Here is a 24,438-nt window from a genome sequence, read left to right as displayed (position 1 = left end):
CCAGCGATGATCAAGGCCATGTGGATATTTCCAGAATTTTCAAAGACAAGAGGCAGGAATAAATAGTGAAAGCAACGAATGGCCCCACTCTCTTACTCGCAAGAAACAAGAGGCAGGAATAAATAGTGAAAGCAAAGAAATTTTTTTCTTTTCGTTCAGAGAAAAGCAATAGAAAAATAGAACAAAGCTCCAGCTTCCGTAGATGATGAACTCATCTGCTATGGCTTAATTGGGATGGAACTACAACTTTACAGCTTATGACTTATCAATGGCAACTAAGAGAAACAAAGTCATCGACGTTAATTATCTTTTTCTGGGGCTGCATGTAATTATTCACTTATTCCTTGGGAGGATCTACTATGGTCAATTGCTTAATTGAACTTTCCTTCTAGTTCTCTAGTCAATTAACATGAGCTTGGGAAAATGTTAGGGGGTTTCTAGATGCATGCAGTACGTACTTCAGTGCTATAAATGAGAGCTTCTGCATATTGAGGTAATCAGATTTCTTATGTACAACAAAATGGCCAATATTGAAGAGCGTCTGCGACAGCTAAAGGCCTTTGACGAATCCCAAGCTGGTGTCAAAGGTCTTGTCGATGATGGAATCACCAAAGTCCCATCCATTTTCATTTGCAAGCCAGAAGATCCCTCAGTCGAGGACATCCCAAGTTTCGGCAATCCAACTGGCCAACACCAATTCAGTATTCCAGTTGTGGACCTTGGTGATGTTGTCGCTGGAAGGCCTGCTAAGGTGATCCAAGATATCCAGCGGGCTGCAGAGAGTGTGGGGTTCTTTTATGTGGTTAACCATGGGATACCCAAGACAGTGTTGGAGGAGATGCTCGAGGCGACGCATGGGTTTCATGAGCTGCCAAGGGAGATGAAGGCTCAGTACTATACTAGGGATCCCAAGAGGAAGGTCAAATACTTTAGTAGCTATAATTTGTACGAGTCAAAGTTTGCTGCTTGGAGGGACAGCATGTTTTGTGACATGGCTCCGGAGCCCTTAGATCCCCAAGAATTGCCTCTGGTTTGCAGGTATATATATATTTGATCCATATATGATCAGGCATGTGCATGTGCATGTGATTCAATTAATTAACGTGTTCTTTATCTCATTTCAGGGATATAACCATGGAGTATTCTAATCAAGTACACAAATTAGGTGTCACTTTGTTTGAATTGCTATCTCAGGCACTTGGACTCAAACCTAACCATCTTATCAGTTTGGATTGCGCAAAAGAGCATCTTATTGCTAGTCACTACTATCCTCCATGTCCTGAGCCTGAGCTCACAATTGGCACAGCCAACCACTCAGATGGCACTTTCATAACAATTCTACTTCAAGATCATATTGGTGGACTTCAGGTTTTGCATGAAAACCAGTGGATTGATGTTATTCCTATGCCTGGAGCTCTAATAGTCAACATTGGAAATTTTATGCAGGCAAGCTTTTCTCTATGATCTATACGTACATATGTTCCAACAAACACTCTTTACCATTAATATAGATCCAGTATTATTCAAAAAATATATATATATAGATCCAGTAAATTAATCCTCTAATCTGTTAATTTCTCGGTGATTACTAAACATTCATTTCCCGTACCATGTACATATATAGGTAGATCTTCAATTATAAGTTTTGTAGTTCAGATTCTTTGGATATAAAAACAATAAAATAGAAAAGAAGAAAAAAAAAATAGTATATATGGGCTGGTATGAGTTTCGTTATACAACTCAGATTCTTGTAGTTTGGGTAAAATATATGAATTTGGACCTAGACCAAAATGTATCTGGCAATTGTATACAAATTGATTGCATGCGGCTGTTTCGTTGTTTGTGACAATGCATGTTCTAGTGCAGATAATCTCAAATGATAAGTTCGTAAGCGTTGATCATAGAGTGTTGGCAAAGAAAGAAGGTCCAAGAGTATCTGTGGGATGTTTTTTCCGACCTGCGACGTCGGATAATTCGAGGCTGTACGAGCCAATTAAAGAGTTGACATGCAAAGAAAATCCACCCATTTATCGAACAATTACTACGAAAGAATATTATACGGAGTATTACAAAAACTCTATAAATGAGGTCCCTGTTCTAACATCTTTGAAGTTGTGAAGTTTGTCCATGAATATGTATGGTTCCAATATATGGGTACTTAAAATAAATGTACGTGCTTTAAGCATGTTCGTTGTTTTTTTTTTTTTTTTTTAGTTTTAGTTTGAATGTTAATCGACACCTTATGGCAATAAATGTAGAGATAGCCCTTCTATTTTGAGTATTTTCTGTTCTGTTATTATTGTGTTCTATAATAAAATGTTGTCATTCTCCAGTTTAATGAGGAGATAGCCCCTCTATTTTCTATTTTCTGCTCTTTTTATTTATTTCTATAATTGTCAATGAATAAACAAACAAACAAAAATTTCTACCTCTAGTAGTGGAGTTTGATTGGAAAGCCAATAGAGGGATGAGTTGTAAACTCAAACATCAGCCGGTTGAGTTATTGTCTGCTTTCAAGGCTTGAATTTTCCGATACATGAGTTGTGGAGCCTGTTCATGTGACCAAGGTTTCATTTCTTCTCTTTGGTGTACACCAATTTTAGAGTTGCTCAAGTGTAAAAAATTTAAAAGAAGAGATTTATTCTCGCTACCAAAAATAAAATGTTTACCTCAAGTTCTTTATAAACAGAATCCTCGATCTTGAGATCTTACACAACCATTTATTAAATAGTACATGAAATACAAGGTAATAAGTGAGAAACCAAAAAATAAGGAATTGAATTTGCTCACCATCTTTGGTTAGATGGTGATACCACCACCCCATCAAATTTCGCCGCGTGTTTAACAGCATAAATATGGTTAATCTTTTAGAATTTAATCCTAATTATTTTGGATAAATAAATTAATCATTTAAATACTCTCTTTCTTCTCTCATCAAATCAATGCGCATATACATCCAGAAATCTCAGTTTTAGAATTTGATTTGAGTTTTACAAATTATTTCAAAAGTCCCAGTACCGTGATCTATACCCAACCTCTTCCAACTAGATTTCCTCCACGAAAAGGTAAACCCAAATCGACATTGGCAACCCACAATCCATAAAGCTTCAATTTGTCAATATTGTTTTGTACTTGGTATCCAAGGCAGATTAATCAGCTAAATCTTCCTTGACGACTCGAACAGAGGCAACGCGAATTATCAGCATTCCACCAAATTCTTCCAACTTTGTGAACCAAGCATGACCCAGTCTTAATTTCAAACCCATAGAACTAATCGAGGTCGGAGAAAACCAACCAAAACTGTAACAATGAACGATGAACAGCAGAGGTCGATGTCCCTCCAGAAAAACCGATTCGTCTAAAAGACAAGTTTAAGCTCAGAGTCATGTAAAGCACGAAGAGTAGATAAATTCCCTTGCCTCATTCGTCGTCGACAATGGCCGGGTCAAAGAAGATTGATACTTTTATCGATGGATCGCTCCCCAAATCAGTCTAAGAGAAACTAAAGGCTAACCTTTCCGAAAACCCATGAAAGCTTTATACAGCTATTGAGCCACACAGACCCTCAGAATCAGGAATTGAAGACCCGATTTTGGGTCAAGCCGATTGCGAAGGAGTTAAGTCTGAATGCGAGCCACGAGGAGGGTCCGTAAATTAGGGTTTTGGTCTGAGTGTATGTGTCTGCCTCCTTCGTGCTGGAGTCGCGACCGCTGATGCCTAAAACCCAGAAAAGATGATAATAAAAGGATGAATGACGAGACGAGAGAGAGAGAGTGAGAGATGGTGATGAATAGTAAAATATTAAAATAATCAAATAGACAGATTTTTAATATTGTTAAATATTATTTTCTCATTCCTGATTAATTAAACTAGACATAGTTAACTATGGTTGTGTTTTTATACACGTGGCAGCTTCATATATATGGTGGTGGTATCACTACTAAATTGTTGGTGGTGAGCAAATCTGCTTTCAAAAAACAATATGGTTAGAGCAAGTTCACTCGTTGGGTCACCTACTATTCACTGCTTTTTAATATATATTTTCATTCTCTGGTCACAAAATACACTATGCCCGTGACCCAGAGCCTGAAACACACTGTGCAGGTCACCATGGTGACCCAAAAAGTGATCCAGAGTGAGCCAGGACACTAAATACACTGTACTCATGACCCAGATGGTGAAAATAACACTAAAAAACAGTTAATAGTGGGTGACCTACTGACCCAACGGGTGAACTTGCTCTTAGTGCAACTTCATAAGTAGCAGATTTGTCCTCTACCATATTAGCTAATTCTCTATTAGATATGCTAAAACAAAATGCAAATGTAGCTGAAAAGATTTATTAGAGACTAGTGAATAAATTTATGGAGAATTAAATTTGCACTCTACCTTTTGCATCCCACAGTCCCTCCTTAGTTTTTTGTCACTTTATCTCTAGAATGCCATGACATTTTGGTAATAAAAGCATCATGTGTTGATGAAAAAATTGTTTATAAACTCGATTAAAATGTGAATTGTAAAGAAGACATTATCAATTTCACTTTCAAAATTTATAATTAATGACACATCTTTTAATCCGATTTTAGGAGGTAACATTGAACTTCCGGCCATTCAAACTCTTCAAAGTTGCCGTATTTCTAAAGGTATTGATTCTTCCAATCCATTTTCCAGCAATTATTTTTTTATGGTAATGGAATGTCATGGAGGACTTCCATTATGTAAGCATGAAGACAAATCATGGAGAAAGTTCAATGATGCTCTCAGCCACCTCTATGATAATATTTTTTTTACTTTATCTCTAGAATGGTATGACATTTCGGTAATAAAACCATCATGTGTTGATGAAAAAACTATTTATAAACTCAATTAGAATGTGCATTGTAAAGAAGACAGTATCAATTTCACTTTCAAAATTTATATTCAATGGCACATCTTTTAATCCGATTTCAAGAGGTAGCTTTGAACTTCCAGGCATTTAGACTCTTCAAAGTTACCATATATCTAAAGGTATCGTTTCTTCCAATCCATTTACTAGCAATTACTTTTTTGTAGTAATGGCATGTCCTGGAGGGCTTGCATTATGTGAGCATGAAGACAAATCATGGAGAAAGTTCAATGCATGCTCTCTGCTACCTCTATGATGATATTTTTATTACTTTATCTCTAGAATGCTATGACATTTTGGTAATGAAAGCATCATGTGTTGATGAAAAAACTATTTATAAACTCAATTAGAATGTGCATTGTAAAGAAGACAGTACTGTATCAATTGCACTTTCAAAATTTATATTCAATGGCACATCTTTTAATCTGTTTTCAAGAGGTAACATTGAAATTTCAAGCATTCACACTCTTCAAAGTTACCATATTTCTAAAGGTATCGTTTCTTCCAATCCATTTACCAGTAATCACTTTTTTGTGGTAATGGCATGTCATGGAGGGCTTGCATTATGTAAGCATGAAGACAAATCATGGACAAAGTTCAATGATGATATGATGATATTTGCAGCCATCTCTATGATGATATTATGTTCTAAAGGATCGCTTATTAGACCCACTTTTTGATATTATATCAACATCTTGACCGTTCAACTTTTAGGTCCATATGAGTAGACCATCTCTGCAAATTTTCAACCAAATTGATAATCATTAAGGCATTCATAACTGCGATTTACAATTATAAGCATGAACGGTTCAAGTTGGACAGATTCGGTTTGTCCATTGGCTTAATCTTGTTTGATCCCTTAACGATCATCAATTTGGTTGAAAATTTGTAGAAGTGGTCTATACATTAGAATCTAAAAATTGAAGGGTCAAGATGTTGATATATTATCGAAAAGTGGGTCTAAATGTGATAGAAAATAAGGTCCAATAAGCGACAAATCCTGATGAAAATGTGGCTTGCAAAACTCGAAGCACTTAGAGAGAAAAGACTTGTAGAAGGCGGTTTTTGTAAAGGAAGGTTCTGAAAGAAGGAACGGTCCATCCCTTAAAATAGCCAAAAAAAGGGAGTAAACTATATTTATCACTTTTGTAATTCTTTTGTCAACTATCCTGATGAAAATGTCCAATAGGCGACAAATCCTGATGAAAATGTGGCTTGCAAAACTCGAAGCACTTGGAGAGAAAAGACTTGTAGCAGGCGGTTTTTGTAAAGGAAGGTTCTGAAAGAAGGAACCGTCCATCCCTTAAAATAGCCAAAAAAAGGGAGTAAACTATATTTATCACTTTTGTAATTCTTTTGTCAACTATCGTAACACTTAAAAGTTTATTGATGTTACAAATCAAACTACATGAACGTTTCATCTCTAATATGATGTTTGATGCATGTGAGCAATAACTTCAAATCATGGTTTTTTTTTTTTGTAGTTTTTGATACAAAACATAAAATTTGAGACTACCGATTAATAACAAGAAAACGTTGATAGTAGAAGAAAAATTAAGTAAAAGATTCATAGTGTTGACTATATAAAGTCACAAGTCAAAAGCACATGAAGCTTATATTCTAACATGTGACAAGTCAAAATCTTGAGACTACTGACTAATAACATGAGAACTTTGATAGTAGAAGAAAAATTAAGGGAAAGATTCGTAGTATTGACTGTATATTGTCACAAGTCAAAAGCACATGAAGGATATATTGTAACATTGACAAATCAAAATTTTGAGACTACCGATTAATAACAAGAAAACGTTGATAGTAAAATAAAAATTAAGGGAAAGACATAGTGTTGACTATATAAAGTCACAAGTCAAAAGTACAGAAAGCTTATATTCTAACATGTGACAAAGGGGTCCTTTACCCAAAGCACCAAAATGAGTCAAAACTATCATATTTATCCAAGCAACAGATTTTTATTCCCACTAAACCGATTTAAAGTAAAATGGTAATTCTACCATCAACCTAATTAATAAACTACATCATTGTCCACATACACTCTCTCTCATCCCTCAGGTATACTGATCAATCTCCCTCTCCCCAACGTGGCTGGCATCTCTCCTCTGATCTCCTTTAACTCTCCTCTGATCTCCTTTATCTCTCTCTCTCTTCCCAACGTGGCCGACATCTCTCCTCTAATATGCACTCTCTCTCCCTCTCTCTCTCTCCTCTCTCTCACTCGTCGGAGTCTAACAGACAAGGCCTCCCGAGGATGACGGCAGCCTTTGCGGCGGCGAATTGCAAGAACAAGAAACCGGACGTTCACTCTGTCCCTGATTCGCCGATGCTCGAGAACTCGTCGTTGTTTGGGTCAATGTCATCTTCACTGCCGCCGTTGCCAACTACTATTGTGCCTTCCTCAGTCTTAGCCTAAGTCTACTGTAATTTTTTATTTGCCGTCTCCGGATTCACTGTCAAGGTATGCTTTGCTTGTCCAAAGGAGTGGTTAGAGTCATTCTTTGAAGCAAACAAAGCTTCCTGGTGGTTTTTTTTTCTACTAAAAGTTTCTTGATGGGCATTGTAAACCTCAGGTGTTAATTTGATAGACAAAAACAATTGATTGTTAATTGTTAATTTTGATTTTACAGTGGAGTTAGAAAAACAAATGACAGTGCCAAGATTATTAATTTTCTATATAAGTGTTGGACTTCTCTTTGGATTTTTATTGGTGTATCATTGCAGACGACTGAGAATGTTCTTATAAGGATAAGGACGTGAACGTCTCTGAACTTTGTTTGCTGGAAGTTCTTTTCTTTGGACATATGAATGAATAGTTGGAATGTAAACTTTTCAATAATAGATACTAAAAAACTTTTTTTTTTTTTTTTCAATAAACTGTGGCAAAAGTCCGAGAAGGAAAGAAAAAAAAGAAAAGGTTTTGTCGGGGGGCAAATAAAGGGCTATTGGGGGGCAATAGAGATCTGTTAAAGGTCTATTGTGGGGCAATAAATGTTTTGAATTAATGTAATCTTTTCGTTTTTTTTTTCCTTAACAAAAGTTTTATTTGTCTAATTTTAGGGAGATTAGTTCTTATTCCAGCAACCGAAATGTCTATTGGGAGACAATAAATGTCTATTGGGGGGCAATGAATCTCTCCGGCCCCATGTGAGATCTTTAACAATCTCTTTGGAGGCTTCCGGCAAGGTTTCATAAACTTTTATTGCCTCCCAATAAAAGTCTATTTTGAGGCAATAAACCTTTCCGGCGACCTATGAGATCTCCGACGACCTCTTTGGGGACCTCCGGTGAGGTTTTCAGAGAAGTCCGATAGGCGGTGACCGATGACCGGAATCTGATTGCCGGTGACTAGAGTCCGGATGCCTGTGACGGGAGTCTGGCGGCCGGTGACGGGACTCCGGCGAAGTCTCCTATGGCTTCTCTCTTTTTCATTCTCTCTCTCTCTCTCTATGTAACAAAGGGGTGAGGGTAAAATAATATCCAAAAAAAAAAAAATTAATTGAGTATTAGGGAAGACCTTATTAGAGTCTTTATGGGTAAGGGAGAATTAAAAAAACTTAATAGGATAAATAACCCTATAATTAGGGTAAAACCAGTGACAAAGACCTAAAAAATAAAACTGTAACATTTTGATAGTTTGATAAGTCGTTTTGCAATTGAGGGGTAGATTGTAATTCTTTTCCTCCTTTTTTTTTATTTTTATTTTTTTTATGTAAGAAACAACAATCAGAAACAAAACTATAGTACAAACTCTCTAGCTACTTCCCCACTTAGCTGATTCTAGTGGAACGCCTGGACATAGAGAGGGGAAGGCGATTATGCCAAACAGTAACATCTCTGTTCCCTTAGATTAAAACTTGCTAACTTGTCTGCATTCTGTAACAAAGTTGGCCTCATGATAAATGTGTCGAAACTAAAGGAAGGAAAAGGAGGAAGCCAAAGATTTGATGTCTGCAACTAGAGCCTCGATTCTCCAAGGGACTAAAAGTCTCCCCAAAAGGCCAAAACATAGTCAATAATATAGAAGTTTTGAATCTCCTTCCACCCAGGCATTGGAAAAGTTATAGAACTGAGCTAAATGTAAAGCATCCCTCAAAGCAGTTGCCTCAGCAACCAAATAACCATAACCAAGCTTCTTTGAAGCAGGCAATAGAGGATAACCATCTTCATCAAGGTCGTCTCGTGACAAAGTGAGGCCTAAGGCAAAATTTAGAGAGACCTTCTTAATAATTTTGTCCATTGAAAAAAAAAATGTCAGCAAATCAAAGTTCAAACTAAAACATGGTAGATTATATAAACAAAATAAAAAGTAACAATGCCGATAAAGAACATTGGAACCTAATTTTCTAACCACAAAATTTTGGACTTCAGGCCTTGACGGTTTGTTAAAATTGTATCAACCATCTAAATTACGATTATGAAATTAGAACAAAGGTTGAAATTCAGAATTGAGTAAGAGGAAGAGAAATATTGCTTCTATGCGTCTATGAGAGTCTGTCAATGGCTTAAATAGACATAAAAGGAAGAAATGTTACCGTTTGTCTTTGAAAGAGGGAATCAAAAATTCATGTTTCAGCAGCCAATGTTTCATTTTTTTTTCCAAATTAAAGTGAGAGCAAAATTTTTGGTTATCTTCTTTCCTAATCCCAAATTGATGGAGAAAGAGGAAAGTTTGGGGTGTTTAACTTACAAATACAAAAGAAAAAGAGAAAATTTTGAGGCCTCATGGAGTCACGGGGTTGATTTCATTGGCCTCAACGTCGTCTTGAATAGACTGCAGTTCTGCATTTTTTTTTCTTTTACTATTTTTTTTGTAACATATATATTTTGAGATGGAGGCCTTCCCCAAACTGAGGCCCAAGGCCCCTGCCTTAGTTGTTGTCAAGGGACGGCTCTGATCTTCATTTCTATTTTCTCATAACAAAACCTATAGAAGCAGATTGATCTTGTAAAATCACTCCTTGACATTTTCACACAATATATCCAAACAAAAGAATAAGCAATGAGCAATCACTCATACATTGAGGGCATGTTTACTTACTTGGAATGGGAGGGAATGATTATGGGGTGAAAACATTCATGCGTTTACTAACACATAAAGGAATCGGAATGATTCTGGGTAAAAGAATTCATGCGTATACTAACACATGAAAGAATCGGAATGGATGTAGGGCCCACCTCCTTATCAGGAATCGATTCCTGAATACTCAGGAATTCGATTACGAAGGGGAGAGATGAGTTTAGGAATCATTCCTCCGGAATCAATACCGATTCCTTTCTTCTCCCATTCCACTTGTCTCCGATTCATGATTATTTTCTATTCCAAATAAGTAAACGTGCCATGAACTTTATATCACGTAATATTCCAGAACCATAGAATGATTTACTCCTAATTCGGGACTATGATGTTTTAAGCATTGAAATCTGATCCGTTGGTCTTGGAGCAATTTAACACCAACGGTCAGGATCAATAGAGAGCGGCGCGCAAGAGATCACCTTCTTCTCTTTTGACTCTAAACTGTTCAGCGACTCCTCAAATTCTCTCAGAGTCACCACCACCATGCCATTATCGGCGACGGTCTCACCTCCGACCCTCTCTCTCTTCCCTCAATCACACCCACCGCAGCAATCACAGCTTCATCTCCCTCACAATCTCACTCCATTTCTCAAACCCAAACGATTCACTCCCCAATTTCACTGCGCCCAAGCCACTCGACGAAACCCTAATTACCCTCCGGTACACTCTCTCTCTATCTATTTCCCTCTCAGTCACCTCAGTCTCTACGATTCTGATGGTTCTAACTGTTTGCGTCTCCAATTTCACAGGGCGGCGCCGATGGCTTCGTCGACGATCCTCGCAACTGGAGCCGCTCCATAAACTCCGAGATTGACCGGCCCTATGGTTTCGAGGACGACGATGAAGACGAGGAAGACGGAGACGACGATGATGAGGAAGATAGGAGCTTGGATCTGTTAGTGAGGTTTGTTCAGAATGTATTCAAGAAGGTGTCGAAGCGAGCCAGGAGGGCCGTACGATCGGTTCTTCCCGTTGCAATCCCCACCAAGTTGGTAAACATTCAAATATATATATATATATATATATATTTGTGTTGCATTAGCTTATAGTTTGTTAATCAGAATTTTCGGTTTCGGATTTTAATAGCTGAATTGTTTATGTAGGTGGGGTTTTCCGTTAATGGGGTGCTAATGCTGGCGTTTTTGTGGGTGTTGAAGGCATTTCTTGAGGTAATGTATTCAATTTTCTATGTATTTGGTTGTGAAGATGCTTTCACTGATTTCATTTCCATATGATGTCAACATCATTTGCGTGCTCTTCAGTTATGGGTCAGATTGTGGGGATGTTTAGGCACTCAAAATGGGTGTTTTTTGATTTACACTTGGCTGCAGCGTAGTAGTGTCACGGTGAATCATGAGTCTGACGAGATTCTGACTGAGTTCTGACAAGAATCTTTGGCACTTGTATTGAACTTGTGTGCTGTTATTTAAAGGAAATGAAAGCATGAAAGTTAAAATCATATGTGGTGCTTGTCTGGCACCAATTTTTGAAAGTGGTCTTGTTTCTTCAAGTATGATTGGCTAAAATTTACTGGATTCCACAGAGCTCATGGTTCTTTCTAATCTAAAAGTTACTGGATATAAAGTTGCATTAATGGTAAGGGAAAAAACAATAGTATATGATTTGTAGTCATCAGTGCTATTACAAAGATTTATTGTGGTTTTACAATGGGCATACTAATGGCTGTAATACTTAAGTATTCCCTAAACCCTTTGTGGAAAGTGCAGATACAGATGGGAAGAGTTAGCTCTTTGTCAATGTCAATTTATCTGGAAAACATGGCAGGAAAGTGTAATTACAATGTTTAGCTATGTGTGAGCTGTGGCTGCTAAGAGCAATAGATAACCAAGCCTGGAATAAACAGGCATGCCAACATTCACACATACCAAAATTAGTATGAGCAGCAGTTTTTATATGCAGAAAATTTCTGGTGATAAGCTCTTGAATCATGCTTTTTTTAGAAGCTTGGTTTTGTGGTGAGTGCTGCATTTCCTATGTTTAGAAAACCTTTGACAAGGATATATTTCAAATATCATCAGTAATTAAACTGGTAAGCTACAGTTAAGAAAATAAAGGACTTTGGTAGTTGTTAAAAACTTAGAACTTCAATGACAAGAGATTTTCTATTCTAATGATCTCTCAAGAGTCTTGAGGGTCAAGAGTATACGCATATCTATCAGTCCCGTCCGTATTTGAGTAGGGCAAGCTTCTACATCAGTCCCTAATACTTGAAAAACCAAGCTTAAAACCTGAGAGACATATCTTACTTGAATTTGTGAAACCCAAACTTATTGTTCTATGGTATTGCGGCTGCACATGATCCAGTGACTCCAAAAACAATTAGTTGAATCAGAACTGATTGAGAGCTATATTGGTTGTGCCATGAGAACTGATTGAGAGCTATATTGGTTGTGCCATGACCTCCAAAACCATGCAGGCCAAATGTTGGAAATCAACATCAACCCTCTGCAACGATAGATCTCTAGGAATCTCTCTTTCTGAAGCACTTTCACTCTCTCAAAATTCCTTATCCTTTTATTTACCAGCACAAATTGTTTCACTAGAAAAACTGCCTTAAGGAGAATCTGTAGAATCGAGTGGAACATTGCTTTGTTGATGGTTCTATTAGCTGGTGCATGTTAAGGGGTGGCGTGTGAAGTGATATAGGAACTTGATATCTGTAGCAATGTGAAATGTGTGGAATGTCGTGTATTTGCAACCAATGTGCAATGAAGTGGTATGTGGTGAACTTGGGATTTCCTGTATGCATTGTTACTTTAATAGCTTTCAAGTCATAATGCTCTATAGTTGATGTTCAAATTGAGGGCTTCCACCTGTGTGGTATACCTGACAAAGGATTATTACAGTAACACAGCAGTTACAAGTCTTATTTCAGTTGTTTGTGTCACCTTTGAATTATGCCTGTATCTAGTTTTCACGTGAGTATCTTACAAAAGTTGCTAAATCTGTGTTTATATAAAATCCAGGTCATTTGCACCCTTGGTAGCCTAGTCTTTGTAAGCATCTTACTCATTCGTGGGATCTGGATTGGAGTGGCTTATGTACAAGAAAACCGCAACCATAAAGTCGGCAATTTTGAAGATGAAGGCCGCCCATGGACTGGTGCACAGCCTGCAACCTGATACATACACCAAGCTGAAGGATTCTTCAATTTACAATCTTACACAGAAATAAGAGCATCCATAGGCCTGCTTGGCATCAAGGATGATGAGAAGATAACATCAGAATCTGATTGAGCATAAATGTTGGTCTCATTTTGAAAGAGTTTATGATGACAACTCCCTGCCTGAATAGGTGGGCTAGATATTCATGTAATCCTATGGGATACTGATTGACCGCCTAAGTGTATAAAAGCAGGAAGAATTGTAGCTATATATTTGGTGGGGAGGGTTCTCCTGTATGATACACATCATATCCACAGCTATGCTGTCAAAAATAAAATTGCCCCTTGTGCTTTCTTTCCTTTTCAGCTGTCATTGTGCCTCATATTAGTTCAGAATTCAATACGACTGTTAATTCAGTACATTATTTGATTGAATGGTAGCATGTGACAGAATTGGTCTTCTTAGTCCAGTCGTTTTGTTTATGGTGAACTGTGGGTTGATATCTATCGAGTAAGGCAGGTTCTTAGGCTCGGAAAAAACAAACGAGCGTTAATCCTTGGTTGAGTTGGTTCAGATGAAATTTTCTTAGTAGTGGGTGATGCACCGATAGTTCAACTGATACCATCTCGGAATTCCCTAACCCTTGGAAGTACTCATTGTATCATCTGGGTGATAGTGCCAAGATTGATGTGATTACATTCCCAAAGGAGCTTATCCATAGTTGTTATGTGCCACACTAGTTCTCCAAGTGGTTGGATGGACCCCTAGATTGCTTTGCACATAAAATTTGCCAGGCTATTGTGTCCGTTTGCTGCATTGTTGTCAATTTATCATCATGATCATCCCTCAAGCTCCACTTTATATGTTAATTTTCATCCCATTTGTTTCTACTCCGAACATATACGTGTCTTGTTATTTATGTTATTAATTTGAATGGATTAAGGATTAAGAGTTTGCATCCACTTCATGGTCACTTTACAATGCAGTTCAATTGTAATAACGGTTCATTGTTTAGGGCTATCAACGAATTAGATTTCGATTGAACTAACTAGCCCAAACCTGATTCATTTACAATCGCATTATCAAAACTCTTGAGTTCAAATCCATATCTATTCATTTTAAACTGACGAATCATACATATCTAGATCATAATCGATCATTTGAATTGAATCGATGATTTCTTATCTCACAATTGTTTTCAGACTCTATACCCATGGACAAGTTCCAATTTGATCAAACCATATGATACAAAACGGAAAAAGATTTTCTATGTACATGAAGTATAACGTAATAAGTGAAGAAATTGAAACAATATTATGATTAATTTTCAGGATCATAAGCAGCAAACTTTTCCGCTACCATGTTAACTAATTCTTGATTAGATACGTTGAAAGAAAATGCTAGTGCCAGAAAATTTAGAGATGCGTGACTAGGTTTATATATTACATAACATTTTCAATTATTTGACAATTTCTGACCAAATTCAAAACAACATATAAAACCATAGTTCTATCACAAAAATGAATTCGTGGAACCTAATTGCACAACATTTTCTTATGGACTAGGAGTATATTGATAGGGCTGCACATGCTGTACTACTTTTGCGATGAACTCACCAATGTTTTTGTCAGAACTTCCACCTTCATCCATAGCCTTTCTAGCCACTTGCTTCCATTTCATAGCATTCCTTCGACTCTTTCCCTGTCTCTCCTTCCATTATTTCAATTATACAATGCTCAACCACATCTTTCCTTACAATTCCTTTCTCATCAGCTAAAGCTTTAAGTCCAGTTTTCCACACATCCATAATGTACTTGGCATTGGTGCCTTGGTCAGTCCATTGTGGCATTGCCAGCAGTGGAACCCCTAGACTCAAAGACTCCAATGTAGAGTTCCAACCACAATGTGTAATGAAGCACCCAACAGCTTCATGAGCCAAGACCTCCAGTTGGGGACACCAAGAGACTACCAAACCGTTCTCAGATGTCTCCTCCACAAACCCTTTCGGGATCTTACCCGCTTCTGATTCCCTAACCACCCACAAGAAATTGCTTTTGCTGCTCCTCAATCCCCAAGCCAGTTCCTCCATTTGCTCAGCTCCAAGTTCTGCTCCACTACCAAATGACACATAAACAACAGACACCTTCGGTTGTTCATTGAGCCATTTCATGCAGGCATCATTATTTTGCTTGAAGAGACTGACACCATAATCTTTGTCCTCTTTAAGTCTGTTATCCAAGTACATGGATGGTATGGTTGGTCCTATTGTCTTCAATGGCTAAAGCTTCGACATCCTGACAGGACCCGCCCCGGATTTCACCCTGAAATCCGAAGTGGCCCTGCGGGGCCCACCTTAGGAGGAATTTTACCAAAAATTTGGTAGAACTTCCCCTAAAATGGGCTACCCAAAACCTGTAGAAATCATTTACACTTCTAAATCAAATCATCCTTATATTTCTGGAGCCACCCTACTCCCCAACTCAACATCAATCTCCAATTCACAAAACACAAACCTCAACTTGAAAAACATAAATCTCATAGGTAATCAGAGCAATTCTAATAGAAAGGTAAATAAGGACAACCTAACTCAAAGGCAAACGCGGAAGCCATGCTATTGACTATGCCTCGACACCGTGTACGCCCGACCTCACTAATTCGCCTGCAAACTGGGCATTTGAAACCAAAGGGCCCAGGGGAAAGTAATTGAAAAACATGTTAGTGTGAGTGGACAAAAATAAGCAATTTTAAACAAAAGAGATTTTAAACTTTCCCACATTTAATTTATTAAATAAAATCTCCCGATGCATGCACTGATTTAGGAAAACGAAACAAAAGGAATTCCGCTCAAGAAAACCGACTAGCCCCGCTAGTCCCAAACAACTGAAAGGAAGGATGGAAACTCTGATACTCAACAGAATAAGACCAGCCTCGCTGGTTAAACGGAAATCAGACTAGGCCCCGCTAGTCAAGTAATGATAGGATATGGGGAAGAAATATCACCATACGGGTAATGGAGCCTCCCAGACTCTACCTACCCTCGACTGCCACTCACACATAGATTGTGTGAGGAGGAGAAATAATAACCTCTACTTCCACTCACACATAGATTGTGTGAGGAGGAGAATATGACCTCGACTGCCACCCACGTGAGGAGGAGAAAGCTACCTCAACTGCCACTCACAAACACAAAGTGAGGAGGAGACTTAATCGCATGACCCGCGTGGTGAGGAAGAAGATCGTCGAAAGCCAATAAATCTGTATAGTTTCCTCACATATCTCACGAAATAAGAATCCAAGTGTATAAAGTCGTGACCCCGCAGGCCAAGATCATCTCAAGTTCAAAATAAATAGAATATAAATAAGTATAAAGTTTTACTTCCTCGAATTCTCATTTCGTAGATCTTATAATAATCTCAATTCGCTGAATATAAATATAAAATAAATAGTATAAATCCGGAAATCGCATCGAAAACAATTCGTCGAAAATCAGCATCAATTATAAATTCAAATCCGAGCATAACAACTTAATATCCAAAACTCACTACCGGTATAAATCATAATTACTCATGAGAATCATTATTAAAAGAAAATCCCTGAGATAATTCGCAATCAACTTTATATGCTCGGAAAATAATATGTTAATAAAATAGAACATGTTTTTATAAATAAATGCATGCATCAGTTGTTTGAAAACAAAAGTCCACTCACAGTGATTCAAATGCAATAACCGTCAACTTATCCATCCCAAGTCAAGAGCTTGCAAATTCCTCCATTCAGTCATTTTCGATAGTGACCTTTTATTCTATCTCAAGTAGTCACGCTCAAATCCTTAATAAAATAATTAAGCCCAGTTAGTAACTTAATAATAATGACAACTTCCTTAAGTAACCAAAACGTGTTAAATTCACCAATCTACTCTAAATTGATAATTACGGGCAACCATTTCCGAATAATCCACTTAACAAAGTAAACTCATTTGGAGTATGGTAGTTACACCATTTTCAAGTTATAATTCAAGTTAACCATTCTACTTTATTACATAGCCTTTAAACCTTAAATGTAAAATTCATGATCACCGTTTCCAAATGATTGTGTCCTTACAGAAATTCCCAGATATGGTAGTATTAGAATGTTCCAATTGGCAACTCGTTTCATTAATCTTCATCGAACAATCGATTTAACTTGCTCAAATAAAATTTGTCATTCTCACAACAATTTCCTCTTAACATCAATTTCAACATTCAGTCACTTGCCAAACTCGTCAAAACCGACCCATTCAATATTCCCCAATACCTTAATTATTTGGCCAAACTACTTATCACTTCCAATAAGACATTTCCACATTGGTAAACAATTCGTCACTTCCCATCTTGCACAAGCACCACACCATCAAAAATATACATGGAACCATTTTAATTGCAAACCAATAACTCCGTCAATTCAATAATTTGACCAAACTAATTATAGCAATTATAAGATCACCGAACCAAATCCCTCACCAATTCTTCATCTCCAAACAGAGGGCCAATTTTAAATGAGTGTAGTCATCCACCACCAACAATCATTCGAACTCCTAGCAACAACAGCAAAATTTAACAACAATCTTCAACCAATTTATATCTCAAAATAGAGTTCCTGATTCTTACCTTCATTATATATCAAACTGAACAAATGCCCATTCCTTTCTCCAAAACTTCAGAACACATAAATCATAACCTTCACACAGTCCAAAATCCATCAACAAAATTAGGGTTTCTTATCCCACACCGAAACAGAGGTTTCAACCAAAGAAATATACGAAAATTACCTAACGCAGACGACCAAGATATCCGGCAACCCACGCGCTAGGGGCGGCGCTTGCGGTGGTTCTAAGTGGCGTTAGGCTTCTGGGTTTCGAAGGCTAGTAGATCGTGAGGCCTCGACTGCATCCATGGTGGAGATGTTGTTTAAACGTGGCTAGAGATTGAAGAACGAAGAACCCAGACTTGTCGGCTCCGGCAATGGAGCACACTTCGGTTTTTCAGGCCGGCTGGTGATCAAACTTTTGGGTTTTGATCTCCGTTTCTTGTTGAGTGCAGAGGTGATGGCGGTGTGGTCAGATGGTGGCCGGAAATCAAAAGGAAAAGAGGAACAGTGGCGTCGCAGCCTTAGGTCGGGTTTCGGGCAGATGTTGATCTGGGTTCGACCGGTGGTGGAGGTGTTCCCAGATGGTGGTCAAATGTGGGGGTCTCCTGTGATGGCAGAGGGAGGTGGAGAGAAAACTAGAGAGAGAAGAGAAGAGAGGCCGTGCGGCCGAGGAGGAAGAGAAAGGGAAAAAGGGAATAATGAAGGAAAACCTAGGGTTTTGCTTTATATACTTGACTCTGCGAAAAGTCAGTTTTGCCCTTTCCAAATTTCCGATAACTTCAACGTAGAAATAAAATTCCATAGACTGTAACTAATTCATACGAATTCCGATTCTTGCGTACCGCATGTCTACGAACTCGTTTTAACGTTCTCTACAACTTGTTAAGAAAATTTTCTTGAATTTTGACCCGAACAAAAAGTCAACTTTTAGAGCCACTAAAAATATCGAAACAAAGTAAAAAGTGAAAGTAATTGTCGTTTACTGTCCAAATGACTAGTAAACTGATAAATTGAGGTACGGGACGTAACACATCCAATCTACTACCTATACATATATAGAGCAAGAGAACCTGAGTAATGATGACCAAGATTTGGCTACCTTAATTCACAATTATTGGAAGAAGTTCCAAAGAACAAATTCACATGCCCCTCACTAAAGCAGCTAGCTTAATACACACACACACACACCCCACTCATTATAGCACCGCATTCTTTCTGAAGGAGTGTTGGTTAACAAATAACACTCCTACTGATTATTTAATGTATATCCAATTTAGTTTACATCAATTCTTATGATGACTACTAGTTATAACATTGTCGATTTTTTTACTTTTGGGGACAATTTATAGTAACTTTGATGAAACTAAAACACAAAAATACTAATTAATACATATTACATAGTGATCGACATATTTATTACTTGCTTCTGGTTCCAACTCATGAAATGTGTTGCAGAGAATCCAATCAGCCTCATCAACATTAGAGAACTGACCAACAACCATATCATACACAGCAGGATACGACCCCAAATCGCACAAAAAGGATGGAAAATCGACAGCTTCAAGCGGAAGCTGCAACCCTGGGATCAAAATTTCCTCATCACCGCCACTAAAGGAAGCTTCAACAGTTCTTTTTGGGCATGATAATAAATATTTCCAACAGCACAAGACTGGGTAAAGAAAATAGCCCCAAAGATCCCAAATTTCTTGGCAACATCCAAGGACCAAGGCATGAATGCATCATAAACAATACAATCTACTGGGTATTCAGAGCTGGACATCCTCCTAAGGAGCTTAGTTAAAGTTTGGGGACCTATTTCCCAAAAGCGGTTCAAGTAAGCGTCTGTGCTTTCTGCTGTTGCAAACCCTCCCTCTTCGTAGCCATCAGAAATGGTCTCGAGGGCGATGTTGCACTTACTGGATCCAGCATGGAGTTGTAATGTGTTGAGGAGAAAATGAGTGGTGACCAATGTGACTTTGAGTCCTTTGTGATGGTGAAGCTTGGCAAATTGAAGCATGGGATTGATATGGCCTTGGGTTGGATAGGTTAGGACTAAACAATGAGCTTTGCGAGTTCTCTCTCCATCGTTTCTCTGTTTACATGATATGGTTTCTCCAGAAAAGCTTACTGTTAAATATAGACCTAGCATGAGGACCTTTTTTTTTTTTTTTTAAATATGAGGACTTTTTTAAATATAGAGCTATGAGGACTTGGGACCAAGGACTGTTAGATATAAAGATGGAAAAATTTCTGGTAAGGAAACACCAATTAACCATCATGTGTTGCTTTCCAAGTTGCTGTATCGACATGGTGTCTATGCTAAATTTTTGGGGATTATATTGCAATTATCACCGGTGTTACCCAGCACTCAAGTTTAGTTGAATTTTCTACAGTATCCATGTTTAAGCCCTTGGGGACTATAGTTACAGCTGCCATTGGTTTTGCATTGAAACCTACTGTTGCTCTTTTGACTGAGAAAATCCAGAAAGAAAACACAGGCTATCTAGCTTCATTTACGGTTAAACTACCAAAAGATAATTGTTGTTCATGTACTCTACAAAACTGAAAACATATATCGATAATAAAAATGTTCGCAGCAAAGAGCGGGTTATCTATAAAAAGGGCCCTTGACCAAATGCACCAAAATTGGCCAAATTTATCCCACTTACTCCAGCAACAGATTTTTATTCCCAATAACCCGATTTCAAAGAAAATGACAAATTTACCCTCAGCTTAATTAAACAATTACATCAAAGCCACACACACACACACACACACACTCTCTCTCTCTCTCTCTCTCTCTCTCTCTCTCTCTTCCCCTCTCCGTACGTACAAATCACCGGTCCCGGCGAGAGGTGCGACGACGACGAATCGATCCAGGCCTTGTTTCTTCTGCGCCTTCCAAGATCGAGCCTGTGGACTCCAGCAGCTACGACACCAACTACAATCGCTTCGAGTTCGACTTCGACAATCACCGATCTGAGGGCGTTCATCTTCTCTGAACTTAGAGCTGCAGGTCCAGTCCGGCCTTGCTGATCGGAGACTTCAAAGCGGTGTCGTCGCTAAGAGTGAACTGGAGTTTTGAATCTGAATCGGAATCGGAGGATTTGCGGTCGAGAAAGGGGAAGACAGGTTCGGGTTCTCAGCCGGTGCTCTCTCTCTGCGAGTTCGACGCTCTTCCTCTGCCAACGCCGCCGTTCTTGCCCCAAAACAGCTACTGTGTGTCCTTCTCCGGTCTCGGTCGTCGTCCTGGTCTTTCTCCATTCTTACCCTGAAACAGCAACCGGCGAAAAAGTGAAGAGGTGGGTGCCCAGAGCATTTCTGGGTGCCCAAATTTTTTATTTTATTTTTTTTAAGTAATGGGACAGAAAAGAAAAAAAAATTTCAATGTCTATTGGGGGTCAATAGACATCTATTAGAGGGCAATAGACATTTTGAATTTATATAATCTCTTCGTTTTTTTCTTTAATCAAAGTTTTTTTTGTCTAATATTAAAAAGATTAGTTCCCATTCTGGCAACCAAAAATTTTATTGGGGGGGGGGAGGGCAATAGACGTCTATTGGGGGGCAATACATGGCTGACAGTCGTCTATTGGGGGTTAATAGACTATCGAGGCAATAGACGTCTATTGGGGGGCAATAAAGGTCTATTGGGGGGCAATAGATGTCTATTGGGGGCAACAAAAACCTTTCCGGTGAGATTTTCAGCAAATTCTGGTGGGCAGCGGCCGATGACGGGGCTCCGGCAAAGTCTCCTCTCTCTTCCAATTTTTTTTCTCTCTCTCTCTCTCTCTCTCTCTCTCTCTCTCTCTCTCTCTCTCTAAGTTTCAAAGGGGTAAGGGTAAAATGGTATTAAAAAAAATTTAAAAAAAAAAAAAATCTTAATGGGGTATTATGGAAGACCTCCTTAGAGTGTTTTGGATAAGAGGGAATTAAAAAAACTTAATGGGGTAAGTGGGAAAAAAATCTCTAAAAATGGGATAAATAGACAAAAACCCCTATAAAAATGCCCGCAGTAAAGACTTTCGGTCCCTGCATCATGCTTTAGGTTTTTCGAAATCAAAAGAGCTGCTTAGTGAGGGACAGGCCGGAGGGTTGGTTCTGTTTTGGAATGGAGAGATCGATCTGAGGATTCGAACCAGATCTGCACATCATATTGATGCGGAAATTCATGGTGGGCCTGGCGATCCTGTATCGCGACTAACAGGGTTTTATGGTTATGCACGTACATGTGATAGGGAACAATCTTGGCAATTGTTGAAGGATCTGGGGGATCTCGATTCACTGCCCAGGGTAGTGATTGGGGACTTTAATGAAATTCTCAACAATGGGGAGAAAATTGACGGACCACCTAGAGCAGAACGACAGATGAGGGGCTTTCGTGATGCTTTGGGTTATTGTGAGTTCCTCGATCTGGGGTTTCAAGGTCCTAGGGTTACATGGTGGAACTCGGAAACCCACTTAAGGCTGGACCATGCTGTTTGCACTCCTACTTGGTGTGATGTATTTGGATTTGCTAAGGTTACTCATCTGCCTCCTAGCGATTCCGATCACGTCCCAGTTCTTTTTCAGGCTAGTGCAGTTCCTATTCCTAAACGGCCAAAACATCATCGCTTCAAATTTGAATCGTTTTGGTTACAACATCGAGAGTGTAATCCATTGGTTAAGCAGTGCTGGTAGACTGAGTTCACTGGAGTTACCATGTTCCAAGTGGTTCAGAAAATAGCTCATACTCGGATTACCCTAGATAAAGGCAGAGGGAGACATTCAAACATAGGCAGCAGCAAATGCTTGGTGTACGTACTAGGCTTGAAGAGTTGCTGGATTCCAATGCTACGGTAGTAATTCAGGAAGGAAAAAAACTGTTGATGGATAAACTTCAGTCTCTTCTCTCCCAAGATGAATTGTTTTGGAGGCAATGAGCAAAGGTGAGTTGGCTCAAAAAAGGTGATAGAAACACAGGTTTCTTTCACCGTAAGGCAGCAAATCGGAAACAGAAGAATGCTATTCATGGTTTGTTCGATGACCAAGGTGTGTGGCGTGAGGATGATGATGGAGTGGAACAGGTGGTGACGAAGTATTTTACTGACATGTTTACTGCTTCTCCGATTGACATGGATGCTATGCTTCACACGTTAAATGCTATACAACCTTGTGTAACACCAGCAATGAATGCTCAACTTTGTGAGCAATATTCAGAGGAAGAAGTTCGGATTGCTTTATTTCAAATGTATCCTACAAAATCACCAGGGCTAGATGGAATGCCCCCATTATTTTTTCAACACTACTAGTAAGATATTAGAAAGGATGTAACAAAGGCTGTGCAGAATTTCTTACATACCGGGCTGCTGTTAAAACAGGTGAATTTTACTCACATTTGTTTAATTCTGAAAGTTGACAATCCTCTGAGGATGTCGGATTTACGGCCAATTGCACTCTTTAATGTTCTTTATAAGATATGTTCAAAGGCCATTGCAAACAGGCTTAAGGTGTTATTGCCAGAAATCATTTCACCTTTTCAAAGCGCTTTTACTCCTGGTAGATTGATCACAGACAACATCCTTGTTGCCAATGAAGTTGCCCATTTTGTACACAACAAAAGAGCAGGGCATGATGGTTATCTGGCTCTGAAATCGGATTTAAGCAAGGCATATGATAGAATGGAATGGGAATTCCTTGGGAGGGTGTTAGAAAGATTTGGTTTTTCTCGGGTTTGGATTGACCTGGTAATGCAGTGTGTAAACTCAGTAAAGTTTTCCTTTTTGATTAGAGGAAAGCCTAGAGGACTTGTTATACCTAGCAGGGGTTTGAGGCAAGGTGACCTCTTGTCACCTTATTTGTTCTTGATTGGTACAGAAGGTTTTTCTGTGCTTCTACAACAGAAACAACATCTTGGCTTGCTACCAGGTATTGAGGTTTGTCATAGTGCCCCTTTTGTTAATCATTTACAGTTTGCGAATGATAGTATGCTGTATGAAGAGGCTTCGCTTGAGGCATGTTATGAGATACAGAATATGATTGACATTTATGGCCGAGCTTCAGGACAACTTGTGAACTTTAACAAATCCTCAATTGTGTTCAGTAAAAATGTTAGCACAGATTTGCAGGAGGAAGTGGCTTCGTTAATGGGAGTAAAAATAGTGGAGTCTCATGAAAGATATTTAGGGTTGCCAACCTACGTGGGACGTAAGAAAACAACAACTTTTCAGTACATAAAGGATAATTTGGCCAAGAAGCTAAAGAGTTGGCAAGGGAAAATGCTTAGTGGAGCAGGAAAGGACATTCTAATCCGGGTTGTAGCTCAAGCCCTTCCTACATATGCCATGAGTGTGTTTCAATTAACAAAGAATTTTTGTGAGGATTTGGAACAAATGTGTGCAAGGTTCTGGTGGGGGAGTACAGATGATAAAAGAAAGATACATTAGAAATCTTGGGAGAAGCTTTGCCTTCCTAAAGAAGAGGGAGGTTTGGGATTTCGAAGTCTATCTGATTTCAACCTAGCTATGCTTGCAAAGCAAGCTTGGAGGTTAGCTAGCAATCCGCAGTCTCTCATTGCTCGAATTTTTAAGGCAAAATACTTTCCTGATAGTTCCTTTTGGCATGCTTCGACCCATAGTGCTCCATCTTATTCTTGGAGGAGCATTTTTGGGACGAGAGATTTGTTAAAATCAGGTTCGTATTGGCAGGTGGGTGCTGGGCATATGGTGAGTGTT

General features: G+C 38.6%; 3 protein-coding genes across 3 annotated transcripts; 2 read left to right on the top strand and 1 right to left on the bottom strand.

Moving 5' to 3' along the window:
- Positions 1-504: 504 nt before the first annotated feature.
- On the top strand, positions 505-2,292 carry LOC112174398 (1-aminocyclopropane-1-carboxylate oxidase homolog 1). The gene is made up of 3 exons (XM_024312166.2): positions 505-1,038; positions 1,125-1,446; positions 1,867-2,292. The coding sequence occupies exons 1-3, from the start codon at positions 509-511 to the stop codon at positions 2,116-2,118; spliced, it is 1,104 nt and encodes a 367-aa protein (XP_024167934.2). The 5' UTR covers positions 505-508; the 3' UTR covers positions 2,119-2,292.
- An 8,043-nt stretch (positions 2,293-10,335) lies between these two features.
- Positions 10,336-13,466, top strand: LOC112174682. Its single transcript, XM_024312480.2, has 4 exons — positions 10,336-10,634; positions 10,724-10,966; positions 11,078-11,143; positions 12,962-13,466. The coding sequence occupies exons 1-4, from the start codon at positions 10,458-10,460 to the stop codon at positions 13,115-13,117; spliced, it is 642 nt and encodes a 213-aa protein (XP_024168248.1). The 5' UTR covers positions 10,336-10,457; the 3' UTR covers positions 13,118-13,466.
- A 1,127-nt stretch (positions 13,467-14,593) lies between these two features.
- Positions 14,594-19,344, bottom strand: LOC112170611 (mogroside IE synthase-like). The gene is given in 4 exon segments (XM_040509297.1): positions 14,594-14,792; positions 14,794-15,393; positions 17,008-17,014; positions 19,146-19,344. Coding segments are annotated over 2 exon segments (690 nt in total). The 5' UTR covers positions 15,345-15,393; positions 17,008-17,014; positions 19,146-19,344; the 3' UTR covers positions 14,594-14,653.
- Positions 19,345-24,438: the final 5,094 nt, after the last annotated feature.

The sequence above is a fragment of the Rosa chinensis genome, chromosome 6 (assembly GCF_002994745.2).
Source record: "Rosa chinensis cultivar Old Blush chromosome 6, RchiOBHm-V2, whole genome shotgun sequence".
Taxonomy (NCBI): domain Eukaryota; kingdom Viridiplantae; phylum Streptophyta; class Magnoliopsida; order Rosales; family Rosaceae; genus Rosa; species Rosa chinensis.
Note: the sequence above shows the minus strand (reverse complement) of the source record. Positions and strands in the feature narration are given on the sequence as shown.

What these genes read in the sequence shown, in the direction of transcription:
- LOC112174682 (XM_024312480.2), top strand. Translation starts at nt 10,458, where the DNA reads ATGCCATTATCGGCGACGGTCTCACCTCCGACCCTCTCTCTCTTCCCT. An exon ending in TTGCAATCCCCACCAAGTTG is followed by an intron (nt 10,967 to 11,077) that starts GTAAACATTCAA and finishes TTGTTTATGTAG; the next exon opens with GTGGGGTTTTCCGTTAATGG. An exon ending in TGTTGAAGGCATTTCTTGAG is followed by an intron (nt 11,144 to 12,961) that starts GTAATGTATTCA and finishes TATAAAATCCAG; the next exon opens with GTCATTTGCACCCTTGGTAG.
- LOC112174398 (XM_024312166.2), top strand. Translation starts at nt 509, where the DNA reads ATGTACAACAAAATGGCCAATATTGAAGAGCGTCTGCGACAGCTAAAG. An exon ending in GAATTGCCTCTGGTTTGCAG is followed by an intron (nt 1,039 to 1,124) that starts GTATATATATAT and finishes ATCTCATTTCAG; the next exon opens with GGATATAACCATGGAGTATT. An exon ending in ACATTGGAAATTTTATGCAG is followed by an intron (nt 1,447 to 1,866) that starts GCAAGCTTTTCT and finishes GTTCTAGTGCAG; the next exon opens with ATAATCTCAAATGATAAGTT.